General features: G+C 46.3%; 1 protein-coding gene across 2 annotated transcripts in view; it reads right to left on the bottom strand.

The window, feature by feature from the left end:
- Positions 1-27,393, bottom strand: part of LOC137335696 (GDNF family receptor alpha-2-like) — a 259,802-nt gene that overhangs the window by 77,634 nt on the left and 154,775 nt on the right. For both annotated transcript variants that reach the window (XM_068000997.1, XM_068000998.1), the window contains one exon: positions 26,531-26,876. In XM_068000997.1, coding sequence (XP_067857098.1) covers positions 26,531-26,876 — 346 coding nt within the window. The remainder of the gene's footprint in view (positions 1-26,530; positions 26,877-27,393) is intronic.

Genomic DNA, 27,393 nt, shown 5'->3' with positions numbered 1-27,393 from the left:
ACAGGGCTATGGACCAAGTGCTGGAAAGTGGGATTAAGCTGGATAGCTCTTTTTTGGCCAGCATGGACACGATGGGCCAAATGGCCTCCTTCTGTGCCATAACTTTCAATGATTCTATGATTCTAGGGTTTTTAATTTGGTTTTTGCCTCTCCCAGGAGAGTACATGACTGTTGGATGGGAGGGAACACTGGGGGTCGTGATGCTTAGTTGCGTCACGACAGTTTGGGACAGGCTCGATGGACCATTCGGTCTTTTCCTGTCTGTCTTTTCATTTGTTCGTATACATAAGACAGTAGTGTGCATAATTTCCTGTCCATCACGCTTCTCTGTCACACTTCGAGTGTCACACATCATAGTATACAAACCAAAGGGATTATCAATCTCCAAGATATTCTGCAATCTCTTAGTTGACATCTGTTTGAACTCACCCATTGTTTACTTAACAGCAGTGAGACTTGGTGGCCCTAAAGAGACATAGCTTCACCTTAGCAGCAGACTAATACATCGTGCATTACATGGTCCAATTAGCAATGCCACGGGGAATTTGCTGGTCTTGTCTAAACATCTTGCATCTAGTGTGTTTTCTCCATCTCATTTCTTGTGTCACACTTCAGCCCCATTATGCATAACTTGTGCAAATTTCTGTGTCATACCTGGCCAAAATTCTGCATTCATCAACTTGACCGAAGCTACCAATCAAAATGCAGCAAGCCTGAATGAAAACCAACAATATTTTTTTTTAAACTTCCAATCAAAAATCAGCTGCTAGCAAATAGCTACCAACAGCAAGAAGCAAAGATAAACCAATGAAATTACTCCAAATCATTTTTTTTCATGTAAATCCCTTTGGTCGCCATTTTGGTTTCTACATTAACTGAACCGAAAATCATTTTTGTAACATAAAGTCATAAAACCTTACACAATCTACAATTAAACTTACCTACGTAATACTTTTGTTGTGTGCCCACCTTCCACCCTCCGTAAATTTGAGCTCATCCAAAACTCTGCTGCCCGTATCCTAACTCGCACTGAGTCCTGTTCAACCATCACCCCCTGTGCTCGCTGACCTACATTGGCTCCCGGTCCGGCAACGCCTCAATTTTAAAATTTTCATCCTTGTTTTCAAATCCCTCCATGACCTCGCCCCTCCCTATCTCTGTAACCTCCTCCCTCCCTACAACCCTCCAAGATCTCTGCGCTCCTCCAATTCTGGCCTCTTGCGCATCCCTGATTTTAATCGCTCCACCATTGGCGGCCGTGCCTTCAGCTGCCTCGGGCCTAAGCTCTGGAATTCCCTCCCTAAACCTCTCCGTCTCTCTACGTCACTCTCCTTTTAAGATGCTCCTTAAAACCTACCTCTTTAAACATACTTTTGGTCACCTATCCTAATACCGTCTCAGGTGGCTAGGCATTTCAAATTTTGTATAATAATTGCTCCTGTGAAGCACCTTAGGATGTTTTATTACATTAAAGGCACTATGGAAATGCAAGTTGTTGTTGTGTTTGAAATGCCTGTAACAATGATTTCTGTTGGACACCTGTGGCTTTTCTCAGAAGCCAAAGCCTTGAGTTCCTGAGGCTTCCCAAACCCACCCGTGTCAATGGAAGAGATTTGACCAGGTAGCGGGCATGATCTCCGGATTGCTACGGCAAATCTGCATGTTGGATATTAAATATGCTGAGCTTCTTACTTGTCCCTCTGCCCCAATCTAACCTGACTTCCCCTGTGAGGAACTGCCCCCTTGCATCAACACCACCTGAACCGCCAAAATAGCCTGATGGGAGCGCCAACTCTGGTATTCCTGGAGGTTTCATCATATGACCTGCCGCCTCCCATCACCCCGCCCCACCCCCACACCCCCACCATTGGTCGCCAAATACATCCATCCTTGCAGTGCACCCCCTTCCTACGCTAAATGGAAAGCACACTGGCTGTCAATTTCCCGATTCAATGATGTTCAGTCAAACAGCCTCTTTGTCCTGCCTTCAATATTTTTATAACGAATAAATGCTCAAAGAAAATGAAAAATAAATTACACAAAATTTTTTTTTTGACGTCCCTGTGATTTTTCTCCTGTTGCTCGTAGCAGTGTCCTGGAGATTAATCTTTAATTACTGGAGACTCCAGGACAATCCTGGAGGGTTGGCAACCTTATGGGACCACGGTTTAACATGTCATCCAAAGGATGGCACCACTGGCAATGCATCTCTCCCTGAATACCGCAAGGAAGTGCTATCCTGGATTATGTCCTCAAGTCCTGGGGTTCTGCTCACTAACTTGTAGATAGCAAAGTGAGGAAGAGCTGCTAAATTGGACAGAGATTGCACCTGGCCACTGCAAGATGTCAGCTCAGCTTCGTGGGAGCGCTGTTGCCTTAGATGTCAGAAGGTTGTGGGTTCAAACCCCACTCAAGGATTTAATTGTGTGGTTGACACTATAGTGCATTACTGACGGAGTGCGGTGTGGTCTCTTTTGGATCAGACGTTAAGCCAAGTCTCTATCTGCCTGTGATGGTGGGTGTCCAAGATCCTGGGCCCTTTTGAAGGTGTGTCCTGGCCAGGAGTAATTGAAGCAAAAATCATGGATGCATTTTAGGGGAAGCTAGATAAACACATGAGGGAGAAAGGAATAGAAGGATAGGGTTAGATGAAGAGGGGTGGGAGGAGGCTCGTGTGGAGCATAGACAAGATGGGTGGAATGGCCTGTTTCTGTGCTCAACATTCTATGTAAATCTAAACCAACATCACAAAAAACAGGTTAACTATTGTTGCTTGCAGGATCTTGCTAAGCACAAAATGGCTGCCATGTGTAACTTCAGAACAACGGTGACTACACTTCAAATTAATTCACAGTCTGTGAAGTGCTTCAGGACATTTCTGAAAATGTGTTAAGCAGCAATATCAATGCTAGTTGCTCTTTCATATGTATCAAGACACAAATATACCAATTAGGATCTTGTCACACTCCAGAACAGACGAATCTTTCCCTCAACTGAACTGCCCTTTTGCGGCAACCGTGCAAACAGGTCAGGACGTCCCAGATTATCACCCCAACAATACTGGAACTGCTGGCGGGGCCCGATGGGAACAGAGCTGGGCTGAGGGAAACGGTTAACACTGAGATTTCAATGTTGCACGACTAGCCTAAGGGAAATCTCACAAGCCTTATTGGTATTCTATCGGAAACAAAAACTGCATTAATACGCCCGAGAAAAAACAATGCATCTCATTACCTATATTCACACAATTCCCAGAAGCGACCTGAAGGGGATTTAGTCCTAACCATGCACTGCAATTATAATTCACAGGTCTATTCCTACTCACTAATTTATCTCTACCCTGTGGGAAAAAGCAAACTTTTTTTTTTGCTAACAGGTTAGACTGGTTCAAATCCTAACTTGGCAAGTTATGAAACTCAATTCAGTAAATTATAGTCATTTGAAAGCTAATGAATTGTTGTAAAAATCCAGCTGGGTTGACTCATGCCCTCCAGGGAAGGGAACCTTGTGCCTACTTCTACCAGTCCCACACTTTGTGGTTGGCTCTTAGCAAGCTACTTGATTGTCAGGTTAACTCGGTATGGGCATTAAATGTGACCCAGCCAACACTGCCCACAGCCCCAAAAACAAGTAATTAATATCAAGGTTGACCTCTGATCTTCGTTCCCATATATCGAGGCCTGTCTCTGACCTGCGTTCCCATCTATCAAGGCCTGTCTCTGACCTGCGTTCCCATCTATCGAGGCCTGTCTCTGACCTGCGTTCCCATCTATCAAGGCCTGTCTCTGACCTGCGTTCCCATCTATCGAGGCCTGTCTCTGACCTGCGTTCCCATCTATCGAGGCCTATCTCTGACCTGCGTTCCCATCTATCGAGGCCTGTCTCTGACCTGCGTTCCCATCTATCGAGGCCTGTCTCTGACCTGCGTTCCCATCTATCGAGGCCTGTCTCTGACCTGCGTTCCCATCTATCGAGGCCTGTCTCTGACCTGCGTTCCCATCTATCGAGGCCTGTCTCTGACCTGCGTTCCCATCGATCGAGGCCTGTCCCTGACCTGCGTTCCCATCTATCGAGGCCTGTCTCTGACCTGCGTTCCCATCTATCCGGGTCTATCTCTGACCTGCATTCCCATCTACTGAGGCCTGTCTCTAACCTGATTTCCCATCTATCCACACCTATCTTTGACCTGCGTTCCCATCTATTGAGGCCTATCTCTGACCTGCGTTCCCATCTATCCAGGCCTATCTCTGACCTGCACTCCCATCTATCCAGGCCTATCTCTGACCTACACTCCCATCTATCCAGGCCTATCTCTGACCTACACTCCCATCTATCCAGGCCTATCTCTGACCTACACTCCCATCTATCCAGGCCTATCTCTGACCTGCACTCCCATCCCCTGAAGCCTATCACTCACCTGCGTTCCCATCTATTGTGGCTCTGTGCTGGGAATGGAGCCTTGCCTTCTATTCTCTGCCCATGGACACAATACTGACTCACTCTTCAGGCCACAATTAGAAAAGATTTGGTGATTGACAGGGACTGCGTTAGATCCATACAATCGGAGCAATTGCACGGGATCCTGAGCCAGTCAGGGGCCATGAGAGGATCCAGTGAAAGGACAACCTGGCAATGGCAATAGTTGCTCCCTGCGCATTTTGTCAACTATTTTTATATTTCCTATCGCAAACATGCCATGACACGATCGGACGTGCGCGGATTTGACAGTAGATTAAGTGGTTAGTGCTTGGTATCGTTGTCTAGTAAAATGTCGGGGTGCCAAATCCCAACCTTTTGCACGGGGTGCCAGAAGCCAAACGGTGCCCCTGGATAGAATTGACCTCGAGCGCAGCAATCAAAAACCTTCAGCTTCACCTGAAATTCCTGGGATAATAAAGTTATCGTCGCCGCATTTAAGTGCAGTCAGTATTTGCACACTGGATCTTAACAATGCTCAGAGAAAACCGTCTGGTTCATATGTAGCCAAAGAGCCTGGATTCCCCATAACTTGTGAATTGACAGCAAAAGCTGCCACAACTGGGATGTGTTAGTTGGTTTCTTGGATGTCACTCAGCAGATTTTGTAATGGAAGAGTGTTTTCCCATTGAAGCCCACCAAACTCCATGTGCCCCTTCATTAGCCAGATGGATGGCAACGATCCAAACCTTGGAACATCTCCTCAGTGACAGCCTAATGCCACTTAATAATCAGCCAACAGGAGACATCCTTCAAGTGAACAATCTCAATTTATCTCATCAGTCTGCTGCTGAAAGGTGCTTCAGCTTGCAGTCCAGCAAAGTAAGAAAAACTATGGCAGGCTTTTTTTCTTGGAGCGCTCGACGACTCTGAGACTTGAACCACTCAGCTGTGGACAAGAAAAGGGAACGTTTAATTGACGTGTCAGCTTGGCTCATTTGGTCGCAGTCTTGCCGCAAAAGCCGGAAGGGGGTGGGTTCAAGCTCCAGTCCGGCACTCGAGGGCATAAAGGGCAGCTCGTCGGGTGAGGCAAGTGAGGCACTGACTGATCTAGACTTCAGGTGCGGAAGTTGCATTTGTGTCTGGGACTGGGAGCAGCTGATTGTTCCCCTTGTGTCTGGGACTGGGAGCGACTGACGGTTCCCCTCATGTCTGGGACTCGGAGTGACTGACGGTTCCCCTCGTGTCTGGGACTGGGAGCGGCTGACGGTTCCCCTTGTGTCTGGGACTCGGAGCGACTGACGGTTCCCCTCGTGTCTGGGACTGGGAGCGGCTGACGGTTCCCCTTGTGTCTGGGACTGGGAGCGACTGACGGTTCCCATCGTGTCTGGGACTCGGAGCGACTGACGGTTCCCCTCGTGTCTGGGACTCGGAGCGACTGACGGTTCCCCTCGTGTCTGGGACTGGGAGCGGCTGACGGTTCCCCTCGTGTCTGGGACTGGGAGCGGCTGATTGTTCCCCTTGTGTCTGGGACTGGGAGCAACTGACGGTTCCCCTCGTGTCTGGGACTGGGAGCAGCTGATTGTTCCCCTTGTGTCTGGGACTCGGAGCGACTGACGGTTCCCCTCGTGTCTGGGACTGGGAGCGGCTGACGGTTCCCCTCGTGTCTGGGACTGGGAGCAGCTGGCGGTTCCCCTCGTGTCTGGGACTCGGAGCGACTGACGGTTCCCCTCGTGTCTGGGACTGGGAGCAGCTGATTGTTCCCCTTGTGTCTGGAACTGGGAGCGACTGACGGTTCCCCTCGTGTCTGGGACTGGGAGCGGCTGACGGTTCCCCTCGTGTCTGGGACTGGGAGCAGCTGACAGTTCCTCTCATGTCTGGGACTGGGAGCAGCTGATGGCTCCTCGTGTCTGGGACCAGGAGAGGCTGATGGTTCCCCTTGTGTCTGGGACTGGGAGCGACTGACGGTTCCCCTCGTGTCTGGGACCAGGAGAGGCTGACGGTTCCCCTTGTGTCTGGGACTCGGAGCGGCTGATGTTTCCTTGTGTCTGTGACTGTGAACGGTTAACGGTTCCACATGTGTCTGGGACTCAGAGCGGCTGACGGATCCTTGTGTCTGGAACTGGGAGCGGCTGACGGTTCCCCTCGTGTCTGGGACTGGGAGCGGCTGGCTGTTCCCCTCGTGTCTGGGACTGGGAGCAGTTAACGGTTCCCCTCGTGTCTGGGACATGGAGCGGCTGACGGTTCCCCTCATGTCTGGGACTGGGAGCGGCTGGCTGTTCCCCTCGTGTCTGGGACTGGGAGCGGTTAACGGTTCCCCTCGTGTCTGGGACATGGAGCGGCTGACGGTTCCCCTCATGTCTGGGACTGGGAGCGGCTGGCTGTTCCCCTCGTGTCTGGGACTGGGAGCAGTTAACGGTTCCCCTCGTGTCTGGGACATGGAGCGGCTGACGGTTCCCCCTTGTTGGGGACCTTTCCTCTTTTTGATGGTTAGGTAGTTCCCGGTGCAGTCAGTTCTTTTTCTTTTGCTGTTTCATCACAAATGCTACCCGAAAATGGCAGGCAGATTACCGACTTGTGTCCTGGACTATTGCATAGGATATAGGCACATGCGTAAAAGCCCATTGCTATGGCAATGAGTTGAATTGGTTAGGCAAGCATAACTTAAGCCTCACCTTTCAAAAAGGTCACGAGCCACCAATGGTGCGTAACCTAGGCTACAATTCAGTGCAGTACTGAGGGAGTGCTGCATTGTCAGATGAGATGTCAAACTGAGGCCCTGTCTAACTGTTCCGGTGGATGTAATAAAATCTGCGACACTATTTGCAGAAGAGTGGGGAATTCTCCCCATACATCCAGGCCAACATTCCTTCCTGAACCAACACCATCATCCGTAAGCTGATGTGGGACCTTTCTATAGGTGAATTGGCTCTTGCTTTTCTGACATAACAATAGTGACTTGCACTTCTAAAGTAAATAATTGGGCTGTTAAGTGCTTCGAGATGTCTTGATCTACATACTTTCAAGTTTTGATCCTACAAATTTCACTATAATATGTAATCAGACACTAATCTTGTATTTTTAAAATGAGATGTGATAGACTGAATTATTGCATTAAAACAATAATTAAGGAAGATACAATCCATAAATTTTGCATGCAATTAAATTTTGCGGTATTTGTAGTCAGGTGTGCTTTTTGAATCCAGATTAATCAGTTGCCATTGAACAGATTATCATATTTGCATAAAAATGTTTCGAAGTTTAGCACAAGCTATACCGCTGAGCACAAACAAGATCTAATTATTCTCAGTAATTATCTCAATAATACAAAAACAGGGGTCTGAGTTATGAGGAAAGACTGGAGAGATTGGGCTTTTCAGCCTGGAAAGGAGGATAGAGAGAGCTATAACATAGTTGAAAGGAATAGAAAAGGTAAATCTGCAATATTACTTTAAATTAAATTGTGAGAGGAGGACAAGGGGACACAGGTTCAAACCAGTCAAAGGCAAACTTAAGACTGATATCAGGAAGTTCATTTTCACACACACAGTGGCCAACATACGCAATGGACTCTCAGATAGAGTAATGGAGGCAGGATCCCTGGAACCTTTACAGAAATAATTGGATGCTGCAATGGGAGAACTGTAGGGTAAATTAAGATGGGCCGAATGGCTTGCCCCATGTAATCATCATGACCAATAATGAATTTGCATCCATGACAAGCTCCTCCTGCTGAATATAACTCTAATTACATAATACAGTAACTGCAGTCATAGGAACATTCGGAACAGGAGGAGGCCATTCAGCCCCTCGAGCCTGCTCCGCCATTCAATTAGATTGCGGCTGATCTGCAGCTCAACTCCATTTAACCGCCTTTGCTCCATCGTCCCCTGATATCCTTACCTAACGGAAATCTATCTCAGTCTTGAAAGCTCGAATTGTCCCCACATCCACAGTCTTTTGGGGGAGTGAGTTCTAGATTTCTACTGCTCCTTCAGTGAAAAAGTGCTTCTTAATTTTGTTCCTGCACGGCCCGGCTCTTATTTTAAGATGATGTCCCCTTGTTCTTGATTCCCCCCACCAGAGGAAATAGTCACAGTGCTTTGGAGCGCCATCCGAAGAAAACAATATTTTCAACCTCAGCATCAGGGGAAAGAAATATTCTTTGACAACACAGCTTCAGTTTATTTGATCTCTGAAACAAGTTCCTCTGCTTAGTTAAACAAATCATCCAAAAGTCGCAAGTACATTTATTTTGGCATTCCCAGTTGAGCAGAATACCCTAGAAAGATTTTTTAGCGGAAGCAACAAAAGGGCACAAAGGAAAAATAGTGACAGATTGAACCTTCCTAACTAAATGCCACAAGGATTGTATTTACAGTTTTAATTTCATTAGCAGGCTTACAAAGCTGCATTGTGTGATTATTTAAATGAGCACACATTCGATTTTTTTTTCCCACTGATGACTGTTCAATTAATTAGTCTAAAATTGACTACTGTGTTGAATCTACCTGTAACAGTAATAACATTTTCCCCCGTATAGCTTGTACACCTTGTAAATGTTGCGGTAACTCAGTTCTAAGATAAATTGCAAATGCGTTGCTGAAATATACATTTTCAATATACATATAAAAAGACGTCTTGTTTCCAGCGTGCAGCTGTTACACTCTAGGCATCACTCTCCAAATGTCACACTCCAGATGTCACACTTCTGAAGTCACACACCAGATAGTAGGTATGACTCCAGTGGCTGCAGTCATGCCTAGCACAAAGGAAGATGGTCGTGGTTGTTGGAGGCCAATCATCTCAGCCCCAGGAGGCTGCTGCAGGAGTTCCTCAGGGCAGTGTCCTTGGCCCAACCATCTTCAGCTGCTTTATCAATGACCTTCCCTTCATCATATGGTCAGAAATGGGGATGTTCCGTTATGATTGCATAGTGCTCAGTTCCATTCGCAACCCCTCAGTTAATGAAGCAGTCCGTGCCCACATGCAGCAAGATCTGGACAACATACAGGCTTGGGCTGATAAGTGGCAAGTAACAATCGCGCCAGACAAATGCCAGGCAATGACCATCTCCAACAAGAGAGGCTAGCCAACTACCCATGACATTTAATGGCATTACCATCGCCAAATAACCCATTCTCAACATCTTGGGGGTCACCATTGAACAGCAACTTAACTAGACCAGCCACATAAATACAGTGGCTACAAGAGCAGGTCAGAGGCTGGGTATTCTGCAGCAAGTGACTCACCTCCTGACTCCCCAAAACCTTTCCACCATCTACAAGGCACAAGTCAGGAGTGTGATGGAATACTCTCCACTTGCCTGGATGAGTGCAGCTCCAACAACACTCAAGAAGCTCGACACCATCCAGGACAAAGCAGCCCACTTGATTGGCACCCCATCCACCACATTAAATATTCGCTCCCTTCACCACTGGCGTACCGTGGCTGCAGTGTGTACCATCTACAGGATGCACTGCAGCAACTCGCCAAGGCTTCTTCGACAGCACCTCCAAACCCGCGACCTGTACCACCTAGAAGGACAAGAGCAGCAGGTACATGGGAACAACACCACCTCCACGTTCTCCTCCAAGTCACACACCATCCCGACTTGGAAATATATCGCCGTTCCTTCATCGTCGCTGGGTCAAAATCCTGGAACTCCCTTCCTAACAGCACTGTGGGAGAACCGTCACCACACGGACTGCAGCGGTTCAAGAAGGCGGCTCACCACCACCTTCTCAAGGGCAATTAGGGATGGGCAATAAATGCCGGCCTCGCCAGCGACGCCCACATCCCATGAATGAATTTTTTTAAATGTCAGCATGTCATACCTTAGGTGCAAATGCAAAACAATCGTTACAAAAGGGGAAAGAAAACCAGGCATTTTGTGCTGGTTCCTTCTAACCTGGATCCTTAAGTTTTACAAGCGATATACTGACCTCAAGAATTTACTATTCCCCCCATTTAGCTGGATTTTGAAAGGGAATATTTGTGCAGTGGCCTTAAAGGGACAGTCCAGCTTAGCAACTAAACATCACAACCATGCTCCAGGGCCCAGATCAGAAAGCATCACCACAGGAGATCTGCTGGTAAGCTTTTTTTAAAAAAAAATGACCTCATTTTGGGTAGAGATATGCTGGAAATCTGAAATATTGAAAGAAATTGCTGGAAGTGCACAGCAGGGTCTGTCAGCGTCTGAAAAGGTAAAAGATAGGTGGACATTCGTCGTCAGAAGTGCAAGGGGTTGCAAAGAATATGCCCCACCTGGAAACGTGAACCCGTCTGTTCTGTTTTCGGATGCTGACAGGTCTGCTTCGATTTTCTAGCATTTTCCATCATCATTCATGGCAGAGAAAGACGGTTTATTGTATTGGGTGTCGCCCTTCATCAAAACCCCTCGTGAAATCTTTATTGAGGATGGCACCTGATGTGTTAACCTGTCGTTCTTTTTATCGATTGGCCCACTCTCCATTTCCTTTTAACCTGCATATTTCACTTGCATTTTTCCCCGTGATGCCAGTATTAAGTGCTGTGATATACACTCGAGAGGCTACCTTCTCATTCCGATTTCTTTCTGTCTTCTGCCCTTTATTTGCTATTTGGATCCCAACCACCCGTGCGTGTTCCTGACAATATGGTAAAATGCACACAAATTACCTAAATAAAACTATGTAAATGGAATCCCTGGTCATAATACAACCTGTCACTGTCTCTTAATGAGGGATTACTGTCGTGCCTTTTGGACTTTTATTTTCAGCAGTGTAGGTGTCTGAGCGTTAAAATGCATTTAAGTCATTATATCTTGAAAATAGCTATCTATGGCTTTCAGCTGTGATGAGAAACTGATGGCTTTTATCGTAGAAACTTTATGACTATTGATGGGGTGCAGCATGATGTTTGATGGCCATCTAATAACTATCTCTCAGCGATAAACGAAAGAGCAGACATGCATCAAAATGATAGCACCATTGGCGACACCGTAATAACATCCAATGCACACAGCCAGAGCTGGGGAAAGGGGCCATCATTGGCATTTCTGATTAACCCCTTCGTCGGCTTGTGTTTAAAGTCGCAGTTAATTCCACTTGTTGCAATGGGCCAAATAGGAACAGAGGACGTAGAATGGTAAATGGAGGCTCGGTTTGTTCCAGTGAAGAGGGAACCACCACCCCCCAGCAAAAAGACAAAAGCCTAGAAATGGCCATTGGCGACACTAGTTGACAGACACATAATACATTCGTGTGACCTTCCTTTGTGGAGACGTTGACCCATTTAACCAGGTTATTGCCAGTGTTAAAATAGTGGACAGACTACACGAGTAGGTCAAGCACTTGATTGCTATAATCACCAACCATAATTTCTAGCCTGATGTGATATGAAAGACTCTAGTAAGTGTTATTATCTATCTATCATTTCTTACAAGTTTTGTGTGTAGTATGCACTTCCAGTCACACTTTCCCCATCACACTCTGTCGATAACACCCCTATTGTCATAAAACAGCACATCCTCTGATTCACCGAGAGCAGCACCGTGGCTGATCTTACAGCAATTGATTAAAACGTTTGCGTAGAGTATGTGCTTCTTACAAGCATCGCACTTACTTCTTGTCACACTTCAGCGTATCTTCTGATTCACTATGAGCAACGCCACGGGAAATCTGGTGGCACCTTTCAGTTTTGCATCTAACGTGTCAATCACATCTCAGAAGTGTCACATTTGAAAGTGTCACGCATGCAAAGTGTATGCCTCAGTTACACCTGATTGGCTCGAATATCATTGATAAAGAAAAAGAACTTGCATTTATATAGCGCCTTTCATGACCCCAGGACGTCCCAAAGCGCTTTACAACCAATGAATTACTTTTTGAAGTGTAGTCACTGTTCTAATGTCGGAAACGCAGCAGCCAATTTGCGTACAGCAAGGTCCCACAAACAGTAACATGATAATGACTAGATAATTTTTTTTAGTGGTGTTGGTTGTGAGATAAATATTGGCCAGCACACCGGGGAGAATTCCCCTGCTCTTCGGAATAGTGCCATGGGATCTTTTAGGTCCACCTGAGAGGGCAGACAGGGCCTCGGTTTAACGTCCTATCTGAAAGACGGCACCTCCGACAGCACAGCACTCCCTCGGTACTGCACTGGGAGCGTCAGCCTGGATCTTGTGCTCAAGTCTCTGGGTGGGAATTGGACCCACGACCTTCTGACTCAGAGGCAAGCAGCCACAAATTACAACTGAATGGGTAGAGAACCTATAAAAGAGCAAGTAGCTCTTAAAAAAGAAGTGTTTCTTTTCACTGACAAACTTCTCTGAGTAAGCAATTAGCCTCTAACCGACTCTAGAATGTGCCTATTTATAGCAGTTCCTCACAGGGAGTAGTTGAGCAGGTATGAAATCAGATTTAGGTTGGTGGTCTTAAAGAGATAGGTAAGCTTCAACACAACTGCACGTAGCAGCAGGCAGCTTTTCTCACCACAGTCCCTCTTCACCGAGTGACCAAGTGTAATGTATCCAGGTTTGCTGATATAGACAGGTTAAGTGAAAGGGCCAGAAGGTGGCAGATGGAGTATAATGTGGGGAAATGTGAGGTTATTCACTTTGGTCGGAAAAATAGAAAAACAGAATATTTTTTAAATGGTGAGAAACTATTAAATGTTGGTGTCCAGAGAGACTTGCGTGTCCTGGTACGTGAAACGCAAAAAGTTAGCATGCAGGTACAGCAAGCAATTAGGAAAGCACATGACAATTTGGCCTTTATTGCAAGGGGGTTGGAGTAAGGAAGTCTTACTACAAATGCATAGGACTTTGGTGATACCTCACCTGGAGCACTGCATATAGTTTTGGTCTCCTTATCTAAGGAAGGATATACTTGCCTTAGAGGCGGTGCAACGAAGGTTCACTAGATTAATTCCTGGGATGAGAGGTTTGTCCTATGAGGAGAGGTTGAGTAGAATGGGCCTATACTCTCTGGAGTTTAGAAGAATGAGAGGTGATCTCATTGAAACATATAAGATTCCGAGAGGGCTTGACAGGGTAGATGCTGAGAGGTTGTTTCCCCGGCCGGAGAGTTTAGAACTAGAGGGCTTAGTCGCAGGAAAAGGGGTCGGCCATTTAAGACTGAGATGAGGAAGAATTTCTTCACTCAGAGGTTGTGAATCTTTGGAATTCTCCAACCCAGAGGGCTGTGGATGCTCAGTCGTTGAGTATATTCAAGGCTGAGATAGATCAATTTTTGGACTGTAGGGGAATCAAGGGATATGGGGATCGGGCAGGAAAGTGGAATTGAGGTTGAAGATCAACCATGATCTTATTGAATGGCGGAGCAGGCTCGAGGGGCTGTATGGCCTATTCCTGCTCCTATTTCTTACGTTCTTATGTTCACCCGTTGGGAAAGGGCTATTGAGACATAAGGGGGGGGTTCATTTTAAACCCCGGGTGGGAGGTTAAAATAATAGCTTTTTGGAGGAGGACTGCATCCCAGCTCCAACGCACCCACTTCTGGGTTTGATCCAGGCGAGTTTGGATGCACACGCTCGACAGACAGGAGGAAGTCCCGCTTCCACCTAAAGCCGACAGACTGATACTTAAAGGGGCAATGTACCTCATTGAAATAGTTGAGGAAGTTAATATTTTGTGTATTGCAAAGGTAAAATTAACCTTACCTGTTCGGGTTTCCCATCGCTTCCGATTCACATCAGGTGAATGCAGGCGGGAAGGGCCGGATCCATGAGGTGAGTGTCTTTATGGCACTGCTTGTGGGCCCAGTGGAGCAGGAGTGCTTCATCCAGGCCCAACAACCTCACCTGGCGCGACATGACCCCAGCCTGCCAACTGGTTGCCTGGCACGTGGGAAACCCGGAAGCACAACTACCCACCTTCAGTTGAGTTGCGATCGCAGATTGCTACAGACGCACCAATTTGGCTCCTGGGTTCCCCGCTCGAATATCTAGGGACGGGCTGGGCTCCGGCTCCAAGTTAAAATCATGCCCAACGTATTGGAAGGTACATACCAAAACTACTTACTCATGGTTTTCACAGAAAAATGGATGGATTTGCACAATACGATCTCCAAAACACTAGTTTAAAAATCCCATGTAATAAAACGGTCATCGTTAACTCCGGTTTTTATGGTCCTGTTATTATAAAATAGTGTATCCCCTGACTCAGTGTGAGCAATATCACGGTAATCTGCTTGTATGATTGCAATACAATGCAAGCCTCTGTCCCTCTAAATCCTAATTACAGGGTGAACAACTTCCTTTGTTTGTGTGAGGGTCCTTACAGCAGCATAAGATGATTGTCTTGGACGCTCAGACTTCCTAGGTCCCGACTAGGAGCCCGGTTCCTTCGACACCTAAAAATGGAAATTGGATAATGCAGGTGTGGACAAAAATTGCAGTTTGAAATGAGCCTACTCGTTAACCCTGAATTTCTGCTGGGTTCTCCAAATCCCCTACGGAACTTTGCAAGGAGATAAACGGGAGCCCCCCCACACCACCACCACCACTATGGAACGGCGTAAGTGGCCGATCTGTAGCCATTTGCGTCATTTCTCCGGGGGTCCGCTAATCTCCCAAAGGAGAATCGCCCTCCCCACTATGGAAATTTCCGCTGCAGGTCCCAATTCTTATTGCCAATGTGGAGTTATACATGTGAGGAACAGCCATAAACCAGCCAAATGTTCCATGTGCACAACTGGTGTTAAAGAGGATGAGCCATCTAGATGGGCCGAAGTTTAAGCATTTCTTAAATTGTTAACTTTATTAAGTTTTTAAACTTGTTTCTGAGCACCTCCTTGCTACATTCTCCAGTCTCAAACTATGAAACCGCTTTCATGTAAATAATCAAAGGCATTTTTACATGAATCGACCCCACATTAGGGTACGATAGCCTAGTGGTTATGGTACCAGACCCAGAGATTGTGAGTTCAAATCCCACCATAACAAGTTGTGAAACTTAATTCAAAGAATATGATAATTTGATTGAAAAATGACCATTAAAGCTTCCAGATTGTCATAAAAACCCATAAAAACCGGTTCACTAATATCCTTCAGGGATCAGTGTGGCTTACACGTGACACCAGTCCTACAGTATGTGATGGACTCTTAACACCCTTTGAAGTAACCCACTTGTAATTAATTGCTCCAATAGGACTGCTGCAGTTCATGGACAGTACCCACCACCACTTTCTCAGGGCAGCTAGAAACCGCATTCTCAGAACGAATTTAAAAAAAAATACAATGAGACAGATTTATTTTGATGAAACGTGCAGGGAAATACATACTTAAAAGGTCATTGGTGACCTGGTTGGGCCACTTGTCCACTTGGCTTTAGTCCCTCTTCAGATTCCCCATGTATTTCTTGGGAAGAAATTCCTCCTCATCTCAGTCTTAAATGGCCGACCCCTTATCCTGAGACTATGACCCCTCGTTCTCGAATCCCCAGCCAGAGGAAACAACCTCTCAGCATCTACCCTGTCAAGCCCCCTCAGAATCTTCTATGTTTCAATGAGATCACCTCTCATTCTTCTAAATTCCAGAGAGCTTTGAGGCTATTCCCTGACATCAAGAGATATACTGGAGAAACCAAGGCTCTGTTGACTTGAAAGAAGATGGCTAAGAGGAAACCTTACAGAAGTACATAACAATAACAATTTGCATTTATATAGCGCATTTAACCTAGTAAAACATCCCAAGGTGCTTCACAGGAGCATAATCAGACAACAGAAAACTGACAACGAGCCAAAGAGACATTAGGACAGGTGACTAAAAGTTTGGTCCAAGAGGTAGGATTTAAGCAGCATCTTCAAGGAGGAGAGAGAAGTAGAGAGATTAGGGAGGGAATTCCAGAGCTTAGGACCTAGGCAGCTGAAGGCAGGGCCGCCAGAATTGGAGGAACGCAGAGTTCTCGGAGGGTTGTAGGGCTGAAGGAGGTTACAGAGATAGGAACGGGCGAGGCCATGAAGGGATTTGAACACAAGGGTAGGAATTTTAAAATCGAGGCATTCGGGGATCGGGAGCCAATGTATGTCAGCGAGCACAGGGGTGATGGGTGAACGGGACTTAACGCGAGTTAGGATACAGGCAGCAGCGTTTTGGGTGAGCTCAAGTTTCTGGAGGGCGAAAGATGGGAGGCCGGCCAGGAGAGCATTGGTGTAGTCAAGTCTGATAATGATACACAAGATATTAATGGGTTATGGATAAGGAATTTCTTTAAACGTGAAGCTCCTTGGGATTTGATGAGGAATGATATAAACGCACATTTTTTCTTCCTTTCCTGGCAATTTCACAACCAGTGCAGGGCATTGACATGACTGGGAATGAAACGAGTGATTTCCTTGTATCGTTCAAAAATAAAATGAGGACGGGCTGGTATGTGCAGTCTTGCGGGAAGTCTGGCTTCAGATCACAGCTTCAACTAACTTCTAAACTGGCCTATCCCCTCTGGATGACCTTCAGTGGATTTCAACTGGGCTGCTTAATGAACCCTCCGCAGCAGGCGAGTACTCCCATCTGTGTGAGGGGGCGTGGGGCGGCTGGGAGGGGAGGGGAGGGGAGGGGGAAATCAGAATCAGCAGGGAGGGATATTTGTGTCTATCTCCTCTTAAGTAGGTCACCATCTGTCAGCTGAAACACAGCCCAGCCTTGTAGGCACCACTAGAGACTGGCGAGCTCTGTGGCATGATACTAGAACTGGATTTCAATCCTTCTGTGTGTCGCATCAAGCACTTTCGCTCCTGAGGATTTGGTGCGTTTGTTTGATCTGGTTTGGCTGATAAACCTTCAAATTATCTGGACAGCTTCCTTTCTCCCTCTTACCTCCCCCCCCCACCATACACACAAATAACTGCCCAAATCCACGCAACTGTCAGTCAGAAAGGTGGACAGCGCGCCGACACCATCATTGTGACTGTTCAGTAGACTCACCATTAAGTCCGGTGCACAGATGCCAACTGTTTTGAGGCGAATCGCAATGAATAGTGGGGAGATTTCCCCAAATCGGCTGTCTTCCAGCCTCCAACGCCAACTGTGCAAACTGGGGAGAGCGGGGTGAAAAAAAGCCAACTGCCTGTCTGAAAAGCAGACCCGTATGCTGATGACAGGCGGTACTTCCAATGCAATCACGTGTGGGAAAGGAACATTAGGGTTAATTCCGTGGTGCTGAGCTCCCAGCGGTAAAGTCCACGCTTGAAGGGAATGTGGGTTGGAGACAGACCCATCGCCGACCCGGACTCCCTGCTTCGATAATGGGATTCCGGAGAATTATCCTCATACGCTCGCTCAACCCAGCAGGTTTTCTAGCCCGGAATTCTGCAAGACATTTGAAGGCGGGACTGCCCGGAATGGGTAAATGAGGGAAGTTCAGACAACAGAGAACATGCCATCCTTCATGCTCCCCTACTCTCTGCAAACTCAATGATGTTGTGAAGTTATGGTAACTGGAGACTGGAGTTAGGGAACTGAATGCATTCAGATCAGAATTCAGCAAACATCAGAGACAGGCAAACTGACAGCACTCAGAACATTCTATTACTCCCTGTAAAATCATAAAACCCGAACCGATGTTCTTTTTTTTTCAGTGTTTATTTACCAAGCAAAAGACACCAAATCATCAATTACTTCAGTTGCAAAACCAATTACTTCTAATTTGATAAGCATGGGTAACCAAGACCATTCCACTAAACCACTCATCATATATCACTCGCACGCTCTTAAGCAGTTGCAATGTGCAATTAAAGTAAGAAAAAAATCTGTGCCAATGCTGAGCTCTACTTAATGTGCTGGGTGGTAGACTCCAAAGCTCAAGTGCGGATAATGTGTTTGCCATGGACTGAATTTTCCCGGTTCCAAGTTCACAATGTAAAATTCATTTCTGACACTTGCCTTGAAGTGGTTGAACCTCAGGAGCAAGTTGTTGCTCTACCAAACAGCTGGCAAACAAAGCCCCCTCCACACCCCCCTGCCAACTTGGGCTGATTGCAAAAGATGAAAAATGCAGTGAAGTGAGCAAAGATTCCCTGCAATCTTTTGATGGGGAATCAGGAAAGTTCCTGAGAGAGGAGGACATTTCCCAGTTTTAGAGGGTACGTTGTGGGTTAGAAGGATTCATGGCAGTCTCCTCGAGCTTTGCTTGGTTGCCTTAGGGAGTCGGAGCGGAATTTCTCAGAGGAGTTCTCGACTGGCCTCACGTTTTACTCTCTTTCTCTTGCCTCTCCCAGGAGATTTCACGATTGGGAATGTGTCAATAGTGTAGGTGGCACCACCATATCTTCTGGATAAGTCTGATGGTCACCTCTCCCCAGTAGGTGTCTACCTTGGTTCAGTGGGTGGCACTCTTGCCTCTGAGTCAGAAGGTCGTAGGTTCAAGTCCCACTCCAGAGACTTGAGCACAAAATCTAGGTTGACACTCCCAGTAAGAGAGTGCTGCACTGTCAGTGGTGCTGTCTTTCGGATGAGATGTTAATCCAAGGCCCTGTTTGCCCTCTTGGATGGAGATAAAAGATCCCATGGTAATATTTGAATATGAGCAGTGGAGATGTCCTGGCCAACATTTATCCCCCAACCAACATCACTAAAGCAGTTTAATTGGTCATTTATCTCATTGTTGTTTTTGGGACCTTGCTCTGCACAAATTGGCTGCTGTATTTTCCTATGTTACAACAGTGACTGCACTTCAAAAGTACTAAAGCACTTTGGGATGTCCTGAAGTTGTGAAAGGCGCTATGTAAATGCACAACCTTCTTCCTTTTCATACGTCCGTATCTTCATTGGGAAACTCACGTCCGTGCTAACCTGTGTCTGATTAAAAGTCTCGAGCATGGGCACACTTCCTGTCTGCATGCATCGCTTCTCGTCAACATTTAACATTGAAATTCCCGATGTGAACCTTTATAACTGAATTTTCCGATTATAAACAGCTGCGCTAACTCTTTGTAAAAATGACAGAAAATGCAACCTGCCACTTTTTTTCCTCACTAACTGAAATGAATAATATCCAAAGTAAGGTGTTTGCCAAAATTTTAAAAATTCAATCAATTACATATTTCACCACAACATGACTAAATGTACCCATTCGAATTCAAGGCCCCTCTCAAAAGCCTGAGCTTCAACTGAATACTTTTACCTCGCAACAGCTGCTCAGAGTCTTTCAATCACACCCGTGCAGTCTGAGCACGTGCAGATTGCGGAATTTCCCAGCATGCGATCTGTGCGTCGAGAGGCGTGGGAGGGCGTGTCCCTTCATCCCGTGAGGATTTGACAGTCTCCTCGCTTTCAATCCAAAAGACTTTGAAACAAACTGGCGACTGAATTCTCCAAGATGTATTTCAGGTAGGTCTCGTTTAAAATATTAATTCAGTCGGGCGAGAGCTGTGATGAGCACACCTGTGTGATTAGCAGCAGCTGTGCTTTCTTTCCTGACTGTCAGAGATTGTTTATGAAGAATGGGTTTCTTTTTCTTCAATCAAATGGTTGGCGACTGGGTTCAAAAAGTCTTTCTCAACTGGACCACTTATTGGATTTAAAGTTTTTTTTTTAATTAAAAACTGGGAAATTGCATAAGCAATGAGCATTTGAGCCTTTTATGAAGTGCTTTTTGTTGTTTATGGAAATTTATGTTCATCAAAAGACTGCAAAAGGCAAACTCACCAACAGGGCACAAATTGCTTTAAGGCAGACCATAAAGACAAGAACCAGCTGACAAAGGGGAAAACCGTGAGGGGAGGGGGGCTTGCCTGTGCCTGATGGTGCTGGACGGGCTACAGGTGTGTTGAGGGAGGGGGGGTGCTGAAGGCAGATAGGCCCTCTGCCAAAGAGCAACTGGAGGGCTGCGCTTCCCATAATGCTGCACTAAAGTGGCAGCCGACATTGCATGCTCGATATGTGACCCTTGAACCCACAGCCTTCTGACTTGGACCAGCTGAGCTAAGTAGATTTCATTTCTATTTGCTTCGCTCATACAGTAAGCACTAACTGGAGTTATCCAAGGCACTGCTCCCCTGAAGGCTGGAGCTCAAACCAACATACACAGCCAGAATGGTGAAAATCACTGAAACATTCCCAGTTAACATCGCTATCAACTGATGACAGTTCAACGCGAGCTTAATAAGTCCCTCCAGGCATCCGCCTGCCAGTGGTACTGTGAACACTCGGTACTCAAACAAAATTATTCCAGCAACGAGAATCAATAGAAGGATTTCCAAGTTAATACATCTTTACAATAGTTTGATGTTTAAAAGAGGGGCTTCTGGTGATAGCACATCTTTATTGAGAAATCTATTATTTTATGTCTATCTCTTCACGGGATCTGCACAATAACATGCATTTGGCTCACAACCCTACTTTTATGGCACTTTGGGACCTTTTACTACGTTAAAGGCGCTATATAAATGCATGTCTAACCTACAGTTGCTTCTCAATTCTCACTCTTTTTTTAAAAAAAGAGAAAAATCAGTGTCAAGATGATGGCAAATTGTTGAAATGGTTTTAGATCGTTCAAATCATTATACACAGAACCCCCAGCCGTCATATTCTAGACAGTAGATTTCATAAACTTGATATTGCAAGAATGGCCAAAATGAGATTGAGCTACCCAGTGGTGCAGGTTTACCTGTGTCGGCAGCTCAAGAAAAGGGAAGGGTCATGCCAAATGTTGCGGTGGGGGCGTCCCTCCTCCTAATTTGAATAGGCTGTTGGCACATGAGATGCTTGCCCAGAAAGCTTGGCTCCTGCAGCACATTTGACTGGGGTGTGTCAAAATCTCAAGAGGCAGGAGGCGCTAAATTGGACCGTGTAGCGTCTGTTGTTTCGGCGCTGCACGGCCTCTCTGACATCCAAGATGGGGTCTTGGATGCGCACGCACGTTTCCTACGTGACGTACGCCAGACGCCCTTTTGGTATAGGAGTTAGCGCAGGCGCAGATAACGACCAGTGAGATCATGAAAAGCAGGGAGAAAATGGCTTCAATCAGTGTGCAATGCTGATTTAAAGTAATAGACCCCATTTTGGGACTTAACGCTCAACTCAATGCACAGTCTTAACCCCGACCCTCTGAACGTGTCTTAGAGTGCCTGGAGGACCCCCCACCAGCGCTATTTAAAGGGACCATGCAGGATTTACAGGTTAGTGGCTGGATTATTGCTTCTTGCTGCCGAGACACTTGTAACTGTTTTTGGAGGCCTCCTGGACTTGAATACTTGGACGTGGGGACATAGCCGAACATTTAGAGCCAGGACGTGCAGGAGTGAAGTTAGAAAATGCTTCTACACGCAAAGGGTGAGAGACATTTGGATTGCTCTTCTGCCGATGGCAGTTGATGCTAGCTCACTTGTGAAAGTTAAATCTGATAGATTTCTGTGAACCAAGGGTATTAAGGGATATGGGGCTAAAATGGGTATACGGAGTTAGGTCACAGGTCCACCATGATCTCACTGAATAATGGAACAAGCTCAAGGGGCTAAATGCCACCGCCACTTGCTGCCTCTTGATATGCGCCACTTTCTCCTGCAAGAGAGCAAGACATGTGTCTGGGTGATGTGCCTGTCATGGTTGAATAGCTGCCAGTGTGTGTTTCCTGTGAGTTGTGGGTGGGCGGCTTGAAATAGTGGTAATGTGTAAGGGTGAGAGGAAGCATCTGGTTGGAAGAGTTGAGTACTGATGGAAAGAGTTTGTGGTTTGTGGGGGATGGTGGGGTGTAGTGCATGGTGCAGTTGGTAGGAGACGCCACTTGACAGTTGACCTCACTCACCTTCACCTGTCATGTCAAAGCATTGAACTTCTTCCTGCACTGCATCCATGTTCATGATGCTGTGTGCCTGGCATTGACTTCATCCCCTATTGCCTCCCACTGCCTTTTCGGTATATGTCTGGAGGGCCTTCTGCCCCCCCTCTTCCTGCACCCCCCCCCACCGCCCAACGGATATATGATGTCCCTCTTTCTGTCCAGCTCTTGCACCAAGGCCCCTTGTGCATCAGCAGAGAACCTTGGTGCACGCTCTCTCACAGGCCTGGTACAAACTCAGATCGGCAGATTGGTGAGGTCTGGCATGCAGATTGGAGGATGTGGGATTTAGTGGTGCGCAACGTTTATTCAATGTTTTAACATAACTCATCAGTGTGTAAACATAGGGACGGGACCTGCATCTGTGCTTTACGTGTGCGATGTCTGATCTCCGTTCAGACTCCGTGCAGTCAGCAGACTGTTATTTTCAGCAAATAACAGGTACCAGCTACCTTTAAGAGATTTCTAACAGACAGCCTGCCTTTAAGAGACTGGTAGAAATTGCGAATTGCATTGAATCCTCGTTCAACGCTGATTTCCAACACAGATTGCAGGTAAGTCCTCAGGTTTGACGAAAGTCTCGTCCTGCCTGTGCAGGGGCCATTGGGTGTGGGGTAATCGCAGATCGTGCTACCCCCGCCCAAAAGCTGGCCCTATCCAATTTTCCCCCCAGCAGCTCTCACGGGACTGCAGATTGCCATCCAAGGGCAAGTTTTGGTGTTGGTAAAGAAGTGAGCTATTGTTTCTCAATGGAAGGAGAGACATGGGCAACACTGCTCCCTTTGATGCTAAAAGAGTCGGAAGAAAAGAGAGAGAATGGGAACAACAGAAAAGAGGAGAGAGAAATGAGTTGGGGGGGGGAAGAGAACAAATATGACACAGGGCAAGAATTAAATAGGTAAGGAAATGACAGAAAGTAGGTCCAAGAGAAATGGGGGAAGGGAGAATGAGAGGGGGCAAAGGAGTGGGAAGACTCAGAGAGAGGGATGGAATGAGAAAAAGGAGAGGTACATGAGGAAGAGGGAATGGGAGAGCAAGATAAATAGGGAACGAGAAGAGGGCATGTGAGAAATTAGGGAATAAATTAATTATAGAATGAGAAACAGATCTAAGATAATTGGCAAAAGAACTGGAGGGGAGTTGAGGAGAATTTTTTTTATGCAGTCAGTTGTTGCGATCTGGAATGCACTGCCTAAAAGGGCGGTGGAAGCAGATTCAATAGTAACTTTCAGAAGACAATTGGATAAATACTTGAAAAGGAAAAATTTGCAGGGTTATGGGCAAAGAACCAAATGGAGAGCTCTTTCAATGATGGGCAGAATGGCAAGATGGGCCGAATGGCTTCCTTCTATGCTGTACGATTTTATGAGATGGAAGGAGGGAATGAGAGGGGAGGAGATGGAGAGATGAAAAGGGAAAGAACAAATGTGAGAGAATGAGAAAAAGAGAAAGGCAATGAGAGAAGGTATGGGAAAGAATCAGATGGGTTGGGAATGAGAAAGAAAAAAAAGATGACAACAGAGAATAAAAACGAATGAGGCAAATTAAGGGAATGACACACAATCAGACAGCCTTATAGATCAATGACAGTCTGGAATATGACGATGTTAGGGGCCCTAGGATCTAGGGACCCGTTAGGAAACTTGTAATCAGTAACGATGCAAACCACTCTATATCGACACGTGTAAGGACTGCTCCTCCATTTCTCATTCAGGTATCAGGTTTAGTTGAATTATCTGAACTGGGTCAATTCTGCTCAAAATGTGTCTTTTTTTTTAGTTCACTCACCTCTGTCTCTCTAACCTTGGGAGTGAGAGAGTTTCCAAAGGAAATATAGATTTTGATGGATTTAGTTTTTGCCTTAGTAGGCCATGGGTCTGGGCAGAAGTTTGTAGCTGGGTAGAAAATGCTTCAGGCCTGAGAACCAGTAGCTTCACCTCTGAATCTGTGAGCAACAGTCAAGTTGGAGACCGAGGGATACAAAAGGACAAGGATACAAAATATGAGAGAGGGGCAGAAAAACAGTGAGAAGGAAAGAGATGTAGAGAGGAAGACCAAAAAAAAACACACACAGTGACAGAATGAGTGGGAGAGCGACAGGAAGAGAGAAAGAGGAAGTTGTTCAAACACTGTTGTGAAGGAGGGGAAATAATGAGGAAGGTGAGAGGGATTCTTTGGAGTGAAGGAAAGAGAGAGTGAGAGGGATGCCTTTGAGGAGGAGGGAACAGAGAGCGAGAGAGAGAGAGAGAGAAAGCAAGAAGGGTTCTTTGGGGTGTAGAGTACAAGAGTAGCGCTGACAGATCACGTTCTCCACTTGGACACACCTCTCCGACCGTGAAAAGGATGATATAAAAACCGCTATCAGTGGCGCCACATAATTATCTAAAATACCTTGAGTATTATTCCTTTCTATCTAATCCGACTGATAGTATTGCTCTGACCCAACAGATCACTAAGATTACAGATAGGTTAGCACGGGTGACACTCTTAAAATTATCTCAATGTCCCTCCAGGCCCCTTGACAAGAGAGGATGACAGACATTTCAGATGTGGGGTGATCTTGAAATTCTTAATTCAGTAGATAAGAAGTGTTAGGCAACACCCCTCTATTATTGAGCAGGTCAATTTATCAACGTTTGGTATTGAACTTTGATAACCAAATGATTTTTTTTTTAAAAAAAGCACACTGCTGAATTCAATTTTTGAGTTATCTCGTTCTCTTTCTTTCGAAAATGTAACTAAATTATCATGCCAGAATGGTAATTTAGATCATCTAATTGCTGTCACAGCTCCGGAGGGAGTGTAGGAGGTTATAAAAAGACCAGTCAGCCTCAATTTTTTTTTGAGATACTGTTACATTTGCATCTCATTTATATGAAAGCGTCTCTCCATCATCCTATCAGGAGTTCACAAGTAGCAAAGATCAAATATTTTCTGTATTCTTGCAGGCCTGCTTTCAGCGATTGTAAACCTTATTGCCAATTTCAACAAGGTTACCGACTTAGCTCACGCGCACAGGGATATATGAGCATTTGAGTGCACAAAAAACCCCCCACAATTACAAGATACTGTTTATACTGACTTTCGTTTATATCACACTCCCCAAATGTAGGAATACTCTTGGGCCTGACCAAGGTGGCAGTTTACAGCTCCAGGATGGGCATGGCCCACAGGGGTCGCTCTGGCTGACTGCCTCTCTTCCGCAATACTGTTCTGCGCCTGGGAGGCATTGGAGAGGGAGTGTGCGGTGTCCATGCTCGAGGCCTTTCGCGACCGGTAGGCACGGCAGGGCATATGGAATATCTGATACACTGTTAACAACATTATAATTTGGAGAGTAAGGTTCTTTGGTTTAGTTGCTTTACTTTTTGAGCATTTTTAGTTTAATCGGATGGCCTGTTTGTTTATTATTACGGGTGCCCTTAAAGGGGCACTTGTAGTGCTGACTCCTGTCGGGTGAGTCAGGGGCAACTCAGTGTCACCCCTTTTGGTCCATTAAAATAGGCTCAAACACAAGGAGGTCTCACAGCGCTGTACAATGAGGAAGGAAAGGATAGGATAGACACCGAGCATGGGGGAAGGAGAGAGGTATGGGTTAAAACCTTTATTGGCTACCTCATTTAATAGAAGGGGTTAACGTCTCTGTTAAATGGTGGGCAGAGGGGTGGCATATGAATGCTTGTCTACTAAAATCCCCATCAGCAACGTCTCGGCTCTAATTGCTGACACAATGCTGACACATTTACTGGAATGATTCCAGGGATGAGGGACTTTAGTTACGTGGATAGACTGGAGAAGCTGGGGTTGTTCTTCATGGAACAGAGACGGTTGAGAAGAGATTTGATAGAGGTATTCAAAATCATGAGGGGTCTAGACAGAGTAGATAGAGAGAAACTGTTCCCATTTGAGGAAGGGTCAAGAACCAGAGGACACAGATTTAAGGTGATTGGCAAAAGAACCAAAGGTGACATGAGGATAAACTCTTTTACACAGCGAGTGGTTAGGATCTGGAATGCACTGCCCGAGGGGGTGGTGGAGGCAGATTCAATCATGACTTTCAAAAGAGAACTGGATAAGTACTTGAAAGGAAAAAATTTGCAGGGCAACCGGGATAGGGCGGGCGAGTGGGACCAGCTGGATTGCTCTTGCATAGAGCCGGCACGGACTCGATGGGCCAAATGGCCTCCTTCTGTGCTGAAACCTTTCTGTGACTCTACATAATGCGATATTTCTTTCACATAACCAATGCAAAAAAAGGTGAGGCTGCGTAATGTTCTCGTGATGGGTGCTGGACAACGGCACAGAGTGTTTCTTAAGCCATTCCCTTACCTGCACACCAAGTCAGTCTTGCAGGTCTGATGCAGAGCCAGGCAGTTTAGCTTCTCCTTGTCCTCGTACGAGCACACGGGCACGATGGTCTGGCGGCGCCTCTCGGCGCAGGCCGGGTCGTTGCAGGAGCAGAAAAGCAGCCGGTAGCTGTACTCCGCCGGCACCCGGTCGAAGAACTGCCTCAAGGACTTGTGGCACTTGCGGCGGCTGCAGCCGTCCATGGGAGAGGTGCGTTTGATGCACGTGGAGATGTAAATCGACCGGTACCTCTTGCAGGTGTCGTTCAGGTTACAGGCCTTGGCTGCGTCCAAACACTGGTTCCCTCGAGCACCAGTGGGCTCCATTCCTGCAACAGGAAGATAAGAGGGAGGGAAAAGAATTGAGCTGCAGACAAGGGTTTGAGCAGAAAGTAAAAAGAGACCCCTGGGAGCAGGTGATGCATGTACAATCTTAAATAAAACCAGCACTGCAAACAAGTATAAACACTGTCTCGCATTCCCTGTCGTTCCCAGGGTGCCTCAAAAGTTTAGAAAATCTAGATTTGGTTGTCATCCAGTCTGCTGCTAAATGTTTTGAATATAATAAAATTCCCAGTAGGCCAGGGATGTCCAAACTTCAGCCGGGGGCCACATGCAGCCTCTACTCCCTCCCTGGCTCTCAAAGCCCAAGCAACTTGGTACTCTTAACCCTTATATAGTTTGTCTTAAGAACATAAGCACATAAGAAATAGGAGCAGGAGTAGGCCATGTGTCTCCTCGAGCCTGTTCCGCCATTCAGTGAGATCATGGCTGATCTTCAACCTCAACTCCATTTTCCCGCCCGATCCCCAAGTCCCTTGGTTCCCCTGGAGTCCAAAGATTTAT

Source organism: Heptranchias perlo, chromosome 20 (assembly GCF_035084215.1).
Source record: "Heptranchias perlo isolate sHepPer1 chromosome 20, sHepPer1.hap1, whole genome shotgun sequence".
NCBI lineage: Eukaryota > Metazoa > Chordata > Chondrichthyes > Hexanchiformes > Hexanchidae > Heptranchias > Heptranchias perlo.
The sequence above is the reverse complement of the archived record's forward strand: the minus strand, read 5'-3'. Positions and strand labels throughout refer to the sequence as shown.